This window comes from Populus alba, chromosome 1 (assembly GCF_005239225.2).
Source record: "Populus alba chromosome 1, ASM523922v2, whole genome shotgun sequence".
In the NCBI taxonomy this organism is placed as follows: Eukaryota; Viridiplantae; Streptophyta; class Magnoliopsida; order Malpighiales; family Salicaceae; genus Populus; species Populus alba.
In genome coordinates, this window is record NC_133284.1 from 522,513 (window position 1) to 531,744 (window position 9,232).

General features: G+C 36.7%; 1 protein-coding gene across 1 annotated transcript; it reads right to left on the minus strand.

The window, feature by feature from the left end:
- Positions 1 to 5,359: 5,359 nt before the first annotated feature.
- On the minus strand, positions 5,360 to 9,018 carry LOC118027924 (protochlorophyllide-dependent translocon component 52, chloroplastic). Its single transcript, XM_035031425.2, has 7 exons — positions 8,312 to 9,018; positions 7,746 to 7,933; positions 7,343 to 7,428; positions 7,085 to 7,269; positions 6,721 to 6,906; positions 5,968 to 6,155; positions 5,360 to 5,881 (listed from the first exon to the last, which is right to left on the minus strand). The coding sequence occupies exons 1-7, from the start codon at positions 8,843 to 8,845 to the stop codon at positions 5,626 to 5,628; spliced, it is 1,623 nt and encodes a 540-aa protein (XP_034887316.1). The 5' UTR covers positions 8,846 to 9,018; the 3' UTR covers positions 5,360 to 5,625.
- Between the last annotated feature and the right edge of the window lie 214 nt (positions 9,019 to 9,232).

Sequence of the window (9,232 nt, forward strand, 5' to 3'; positions counted from 1 at the left end):
TCCAGAAAATCAAAGAAAAAGACAAACGGATACAGAATTGAAAACTATTGAAGATTGTTAGGAGAAATATTAGTAGAACCTATAATGAATACGAAAATACTAAAAAACGACTCGAAGCAAAAACTTAAAAGAATAAAAATTCTAAGCTTGGATACCAAAATGTAAATGTAAAGCCAAACTATTTCACCTGATCGATCCCAAACATAATCCAAACAGATCAAACCTAACAGGCTTGATAAAAATCTATTGTCCAATCAGCCGAAATTATCAACTGGTCGACCACTATCACAAACCAATCGGTCAGCCAGTTTAGACCAATTGATCAACCAAAAGCAACCAACCAATTGGTTGACTGTTTTAGAACAATCGGTCAACCAACAACAACCGGTTAACCAGCTCAGCCAACCAATCAACCAATCTTTAAAATTGCAAATTACACAATAATAGAATTTGTTCTCCAACAACTCATGATTCCAATAATCTAATCAATTCATTTAAGGTCAACTAGCACTCTATAACATCAATTCAATTTCTTAAATCATTCTATCTTCAAAATAATATGAAAACCTAAACACATCTTAAAAGTTAAAACCTATCACAATCAATTCTTAATTGAAAATAACAAAAGAGAAAAATCACTTGTTCTTGAACCAAAAACTTAAATTCAAAACTGAATTCCCTTGTATACAGGAGAGTAAGGTCACAACAAGGGGAAGAAAAGAGGAAAAAAGAGAAAACAATGCTTAGGAACTTTTTCCTTAAATACCTAGGTTAGTTGGATAAGATTTGGGCTGAACTTTGGTCCTAGATTAGGCTGAAACATGGTTCTTAGAACAGAGTGCAAGCTACAATATGTTCTTCAAACCAGGATACATGACAAAAGAAACTTATGGCTTCATAAACAGAAAAACCACCTGCATATGAAGAAAATACAGATTCTGAATCCAGGATGAGGTTTTGTTTCAAATGAAAAATTCATCGTGGGAGAACTTCATCAGTCCAAAGTTTCCTGGAATGATCCATATCAATCTTTTTTTCCCCTGGACTAACTTGAAAGCAAATAAAAATATATGCCATTCTCTATCGCATAGAACCCTGCTTCGACAACAAATTGTTTGTGAAATAAGACCCAAGAACAGGAGAATCAGGAATCATAAATGTTAATGATCACCTTTTCTGGTGCATCACCCGGCCTCTTATAAGCATAAAAGATACAGGGTGCGTTTACTAGTCCATAATGTGCATAGGGAAGATGACCAGGATCCTACACATTTTCAATCAAGAAATCATTTCTGAAATTGCAAGCAATAATTCAGCCATTATATGTGTCGCACCCTCGCGGCGGAGCGGCGACTTTCGATTGATTTTAGGGTCTTTTGTTTTTTGTAAAAGGAGTCGCCACCTAGTATTATGGTCACTAGGAACCCTAACTGGTCTTTCAGAGATTCTAAGGCAAGGGACTGGTTGCGTAAAGGGAAGGTATTAGCACCCCTAGTACGCCCTACCTAAGGTAAGCTGCTTGGTGTTTGGTTTGCTCTATAATTGCTATGGTGTTGGTGTTTTCTAATCCCATCAGTTTTTCTAGGTTTGATTCAAATAAAATTTCATAAGATAGAAATCCAAGGAGATTCCATGTGCTTCGAAAGCTCATTTTTCCCTTAGTATTTCAAGAGCTTGCGACTCGTAAATCGCAAAGAGGAAAAAAAAATAGAAATCTAGGGCGCTAAAAAAAACCTATATTTTTTAGTATTTTTATACTTTCACGGCTCGTAAACCGTGGAGTAAAAAAAAATTGAAATGTCTTCGATTAGAAATCAAGGTTTCTCTCACGGATGCGTGCGGATTTATTACTCCCAATAATATTTTGGATATTCATCCTTTAAGGATTTCTTTATCCAAACATTAGCGGTGAATAATAGATGAATTCCCCCCAAAAATAGGATTTTTATATTTTTTGAAATATTGGCCAATACCCTTTGGAGTTTTACAAACATGTTGTAAAATCCAGAAATGCAAGAAAATAATTTTTGTTGTGTTTACGAAATCCATGCGAAAACACCTTTTTGTCGAAACTTCAAATATTTTTTTTATATATATATATATCAAAAAAGGAATTCAAAACATGTTAGGGTATTGGCCGTATACAACACACAAGAAAACTTTTAAAAAATTTTTTATCAAAACACATAACATCACAATTAAACGTAAACACCAAAATGGAAAATAGCAAGCCATCATTCATATTACAAGAACTACAAGAAACTAAAAAAAATTCCTAACAAAAATCTTTCAAAGCCAAATCAACTTAAAATTCTATACATTGGAAAGGACCAAGCACGTATGGATGAGGGAGCCAAAGTTTTGAAACTGAAATTTTTAAATCGAAATCCTACTGCATATGACCATGACTCCATGCAAATTTCATACAAAAAAGAAAAAGAAAAGCTTGGGACGGCATGCTTTCATAACACATATATGTCATAGACTAGAAACCAAAGCAAGACCTGGCCGGCTATTAGAATAAAATGGAAGGACACGAACTAAAAAAAGGAGCTGCTGATGAAGAAAACAAACAGCCCCCTTCCCCGGTTCCTTAATTTTGTCATGCTAGTTTCATACAGAAAAAGAAAAGCTTGGGACAACATGCTCTTATAACACATATATATCATAGACTATGAAACCAAAGCAAGACCTGGCCGGCTATTTCACTAAAAAAATGGAAGGACACAAACAAAAAAGGAGTTGCTGATGAAGAAAACAACAGCCCCCTTTCCCGGTTCCTTAACTTTGAAAACAGTGAAAGACAAGAGATAAAATGGAAACACCAAAGGCTAACCAAAGCTTAACATCGTCAACTATCCAAGACTCAAAATCACGGCAGGAACAACACAAAGCAAACAGGTATTATACAGTCTAAAATGGAAAACGAATGTGCAAAACAAAAAAACGAAACAGATACAAACAATTTAAAGGCAGCAAAGGAGGAGAAAATTAGGACTTACCTGCAGGTCTCGCTGAAATGGTTTTACTGCAACAGCTGCGGGTCTCCTGCAATGGTTTACTGCAACAAATCTATTCTGCGTTTTTTCTCTGCACTCTCTTGCGTTTTTCCTTTATTTTTCTGCTCTCTTTCTGCTATTTTTGCTCTCTTTCCACTCTCTTTTTCCAGCCCCCATTAGGTCATTAGAGGGGCTTATATATAGTCTAAATATGTCTCCATTTAGGCAGGATTCAAGGCATTAATCCTAAGACATAAATCCCTACTGATTTGCAGTAAAAAAAATGCAAAAGGAAGCTGCAATATTCTGATTTTATGCTGGTGCTTTACGTCTAATTTCTTTCCAGTTTTAGAGGAGGGTGTGGCTATTTTCTTTCCTTCCATAGGGCCAGCTGCTCCATTTGAAATGAGGCAAGAAAAAAAACGTGGTTGCAGCTCCGAAATTCAGGCATGATGACAGCGAAAAAAGGAAAGAAATCAGATGGAGGGTGCAGCTGCAAAGTCTCATTTTCCTTATTTCGGTGTGGAAAAAATCATGTCATTTATGATGATCCAGCCCCCTCTCCAGCTTTCAATATCCTTCTTCAATTAAATCCCTCATTTTAACAATTTTCGATTCAGTCCTTGGTCCAAAAAAATCCTTCGAATCAGCCCCGCGAACTTGGGCTATATCTTTCCCGCGGCAGAATTTTCTGCCTTCACATTAGATATTCAAATGGGAATATCTTGAGCTTCTGATATCGGAATCAAGTGATTCAAAACCCAAAATTATTCTATGCATCTAGGACTACAACTTTGATGAAGGAGTCGAAGTCAGATAAAATCTTTTTACAGAACAGAATCTAGCAGTAATGTGGTTGGTCAAAAGGGATCTCCGGGTCTAACTCAAAAACTGACGAATGCCGAGAATCCTAATATGACTGAGAGTTTGAACTAAGAACAAAAATCACAAAAACTAGGCCAAAAATAGAGTTTTGTTAGTGCAGACTCGGGTCAATATCCTTCTCGCGGCAGAATTCTCTGCCTTCACGTTAGATATTCAAACGGGAACATCTTGAGCCTCTGATATCGGAATCAAGTGATTCAAAACCCAAAATTATTCTACGCATCTAGGACTACAACTTTGATGAAGGCGTCGAAGTGAGATAAAATCTTTTTATAGAACAGGAACTGACAGTAATCTAGTGGGTCAAAAGGGATCTCCAGGTCTAACTCAAAAACTGACGAATGCCGAGAATCCTGATATGACCGAGAGTATGAAATAAGAACAAAAATCACAAAAACTAGGCCAAAAATAGAGTTCTTTTAGTGCAGACTCAAGTCAATATCCTTCTCGCGGCAGAATTCTCTGCCTTCACGTTAGATATTCAAACGGGAACATCTTGAGCCTCTGATATCGGAATCAAGTGATTCAAAACCCAAAATTATTCTACGCATCTAGGACTACAACTTTGATGAAGGCGTCGAAGTGAGATAAAATCTTTTTATAGAACAGGAACTGACAGTAATCTAGTGGGTCAAAAGGGATCTCCAGGTCTAACTCAAAAACTGACGAATGCCGAGAATCCTGATATGACCGAGAGTATGAAATAAGAACAAAAATCACAAAAACTAGGCCAAAAATAGAGTTCTTTTAGTGCAGACTCGAGTCAATATCCTTCTCGCAGCAGAATTCTCTACCTTCACGTTAGATATTCCAACAGGAATATTTTGAGCTTCTGATATTGAAATCAAACGATTCAAAAGCCCAAATTTATCTAAGCGTCCAGGACTACATCTTTGATGAAGGAGTCGAAGTGAGATAAAAATGTTTTAGAGAACAGAATCTGGCAGTAATCTAGTTGGTCAAAAAGGTTCTTGATCCGACAATGTTGAGCATCCAAATCTGACTGAGAATCTGCTCTAAGAACAATGATCCATAGGACCTATTAAAGGTGTACGTCAAATTTTTTTTAGCGAACATGAGCTAAACTCCTATACTCTGTTCAAAAGAGGTATATACCCTCTCCAGCACGTGGGGGTCCGAAATTGGGTAACAACAATATGGAAGCTAATCCTTTTCAGCAATATTGCTTATGACCCAAGATGTACAGCCAGAAGCAATAAAATGTGGGCAGAACTAGAAACAAATCTAGTTTGGAAATAAAAATGAAGAACACTAGGGTTCAAATGACACCTTTGCATACCCACAAGGAAAGAATCTCTATTTCCAACACACTTGGTAAATTATGGATAAACATAATTGATACGTATTTTCAGAAGTTATCTGATGTCATTTGTAGTTTTTGTATTCAAGTTTTTTGAAAAACTTGTGTATTTGAAGCTTAGATGTTTCATTTGAATGATAAGTGGTCCATAGGATATTAGATTTGACCTATAATATATTAATGACTAGCAAGTGGTTTGATATAACATTACAAATGACTATTTATAATTGTTAGAACATCGCGACCTCGAGGCCGCCCCGCCCCCCCATCCTGGGGCTTAATTTCTTAGAAATAATTTTTTCTTATTGTAGTCCCCCAAAACATGTCTCTCAAAGCTCGAATATCATCTGAGTTTACAATGACTGTACATTAGAGCCCTGATTCAGTAATGTTTTGCAGTAAACAGTATGAGTATCTGCCTCAGCGAAAAGCATGATTGTAGTCATGGTAATGGAAGTTTTTGTAGATGAAGTGAGCCAACAGTTTTGATCCTGCAAAGCATACTACTGCCATTGCTATCATAGTATTTCTTGCAGCTAGTGACATGACATTCTGCTTGGTTGCAGCAACAATCCCAACGAAAGCTAGAGAAGCGACTTGCAGAACAACCTCTAGAGCATTGAGGCCCTTGTGTGCAGCATTGCAACTGCGGCAGTTTACCACATGGGACCAGTACCTGAAAGACAGTTCCAAATTTAGCAGAGAAATAAGTTTCTCAAACTGAAATGCTGAATCTCCATTTGTAGATGAGACAATCATTACCTGTCCATCAGCTGTTCTCTGGGAGGAGTTGGGGGAAGAGCCCCACTGTACTTGCCTTTCCAATCAACTTCGCCACCAGCATACTTGTTTAACCATCTTCTGAAACCAACCACAAGGGCATCCGATTTTGTTGGCACAAAACAAGCCTTTTGCCAGTTGGCAGGGCCAGCATCCATGATCTTGCGCTCCTGCGAAGAGAATTGTAGTCAGGCAATGTGAGCTGAGTGCAGGCTCCGCTTTCTAGTTTTAGAGAGTATAAAAATAAAGACTAGAATTATTTGGTATAAGCAGAAAGGAAAATGTTCATTGAGCTAGGATCAATGACCACCTCTCACAGCATGAAATGTTACTGCAGTTTCTGTTCTATCAAATTACAATTCCATTAAAGTAAAGGATGATTTTTCAAAGTAAACCATCCTTGTGCAGAAAGGATAATCATAGGATTTTAGATTTATGTTGATATTGGATGAGCATGATCTTAACATTTCTAATACAATATTTTGTCCAGCAATAATGTCCTCGGCGCAGGTTTTTGACTACCGGAAGGAATTTAACAGCACCATTAAATGCAGTTCATGAAAAAAGTTTTACCAAACTAGTCAACTAGACATTGATTAACCTTTATATAGGGTCGGTATACTATCAGTGAGTTTAGTTTAATATTATTCATCCTAATTAATGATAAGTTAAGCAATAGTTAACAAGGTAACTAGATGCAAAAGAAAACTATGTTTTCATAAATAGAAAAATCACCTCCACGTGAAGAAGATACAGGTCTGAATCCAGAATTAGGTTTTGTCCCACATGAAAAATCCATCTTGGAACAACTTTATCAATCCAAACTCCAAAGTTTCTAGGAAAGACCCATATCAATCTGCTATTTCCTGGACTAACTGGAATGCAGATAAAAATTAAGGCCATTTTCCGTTGTGCAGAAGGCTGCAGTGCGACAAAATTAATGGAAAAAAAAAATGATGAGAACTAGAGAAGCAACTGTATAAAAAGGAAAAAACATTTTAAAAGACAAGCCTAGCATAGCTTTGAGTTTTCAAGACTAATTTATGAAAAATCATCTCATGTTTTTTCTCGGAACAGTATACAACGAGCAAATGCTTACCTTTCTGGTCCCAGCTGACGATGCAGCTCCATTACCTTGATTCTCCAAAGGTTTAGTATAGGCATAAAAGATACATGGTGCGATAAATTTACTAATACCCCACTCCTGATCTCCATCAAAACCATTTATGTCTAGTTTCTTGACACTCAATACAACAGGTCTGCCCCCTTCTCTATCAACCTTCACTGCAGGGAAATTTTAGGTTGAATCACATGAACTACACAAATTAAGAGAACAAAATGTAACGCCCTAACACACCTTTCGGTGTTTGTGTTCTCATGATTCCATAGTGTGCATAGGGAACATGAGCAGGATCCATCAGGTTTTCAACCAAGACATCATACCTGAAAATGAAGATGTAGTTTAGAGAAGCAAAGTGAAAACAAGATAACTTCAATCTTACTATGGATGTAGTTCTAATTTATGTAACTTTTTCATGGAGTTTAACTCAAAGATACTCAAGAAAAATTACTCCATTTAAAAGATATATCAAACAATCATTTATGAAAGCTAATTCTTACGAGAATTAGTTATGCCCCAAACTCTACTGGCAGAAACAGTAAACATGACAGTGCATCTAGCGAAGAATAGAAATAAATTTAGAATTTAATTTATAGATAACATGAGTAACAATTTAAGTGCAGACTGCGTCTTTGCATACCCGTATGCAATATCTCTATTTCCCATTGTTCTGGTATAGGATGGATCTTCCAATTCTGGGATGAAGGGCGGTTGTTTCTTCAAAATAATATCTTTGTATTGTGGATCAGTGTTCGGCCAAAACCATACAATGTCATGATGCAAAGTGCTTGGATAAGCAGCTACACATGCTTTCTTGAATGTGTGGACCTGCACCATTTGATGGAAAGATTAACTAAAATCCCATTTGACAAGGAAAAAGTTTGCTGAACATAAACAATGAAAGCTAAATCAGTGCAGCAAGAGGAACAACATAACATCTTTGCCTAAAATAATCATCCCAAGATAATAATAATGCAATTCTACCATGTGAAATTCCATCAGAATTTTCCTGCACTCCAACATCTATCAATACAGTATTGCTTTGTCAATATTTGTGCCTCAAACACGACATGCCTTGCGCCATTGCCATCTATGTAAATGAAGGACCATATAATAATGCTTCAATGTAAGCATCATATAATATAATGCAGCAACATCCAAGAATAAATAACAAGCATTAAGACAATAAATAAAAATAATTATTACTGGAGGACCATCCGGAGGTGCTTGAGGGATGAGCTTGCAGTCACCAGAGCCATTGAAGCACCAACCATGGTACACACACTGCAACCTCCCCCACTGATCGATCCTTCCTTCAGACAATGGAGCCAACCTATGAGGACAAGTATCATCAAAGACCTTCCATTCACTCTCATTCCTATCCCACCATACCACAACATCAAGACCCAACACTTTCTTTGCATGTGGCACCCTTTTGTCCAGATCACAAACTGGCATGAGTGGATACCACTGAGCATACCAATCAAACTTCTCTCCTTTAGTTTCAACCTCAACCTCTGGCTCAGGTGGGCCAATCGAGTCTGTTGAAACGGAGGACGGTGATGGTGATATGGTAAAAATCTTGGATTTTGATGATGTTTTTCCATGAATTCGTAAGAGACATGAACTGGGTATTGGATTAAACTGAAAATTCAAGAAATTAGGTTTGGTAAATTGGGTTTTGCTTATTGAAGTTGGGACAAGAATTGTTGAGACAGAGTAAGTTCTTAAAAGTTCCATGGTTGCTTGTTTTAGAGGTGAAGCTAGAGAGAAGAGAGAGACAGAGCGGGAGGGAATGCAAGTCTTATAGGCTGTGGATATACAAGTCTTTAATTACAAAGTGAAATCATCATCTCTTGAACTTGAGGCTGAGAATGAATCCGCGTGCATTGTTGTAAAGGACAAAGAACATAACTGCTTGAAGGGATTTAACTCAAGAGTTCTGACTTTTAAAGGTAAGAGATAATCTATCCTTATTCTATATTTGAATTAAGTATTAGTCCCTATAGTTTAATCAAATTATTTAATTAATTAATCCTCTTGTTTTTAGCAAAAAGCTACTAGATTAAGGTTGGTCAATATTGATTAAGAATTATTTTATTATTTTTTATACTACAAGGATTAATT

Coding starts and splice junctions, on each gene's coding strand:
- LOC118027924 (XM_035031425.2), bottom strand. CDS start 8,845: ATGGAACTTTTAAGAACTTACTCTGTCTCAACAATTCTTGTCCCAACT. Junction 6,156..6,720: donor TGTATCTTCTTCACGTGGAG/GTGATTTTTCTA, acceptor TTCTCTTCGCAG/GAGCGCAAGATCATGGATGC. Junction 5,882..5,967: donor AGAGAACAGCTGATGGACAG/GTAATGATTGTC, acceptor ACTGTCTTTCAG/GTACTGGTCCCATGTGGTAA.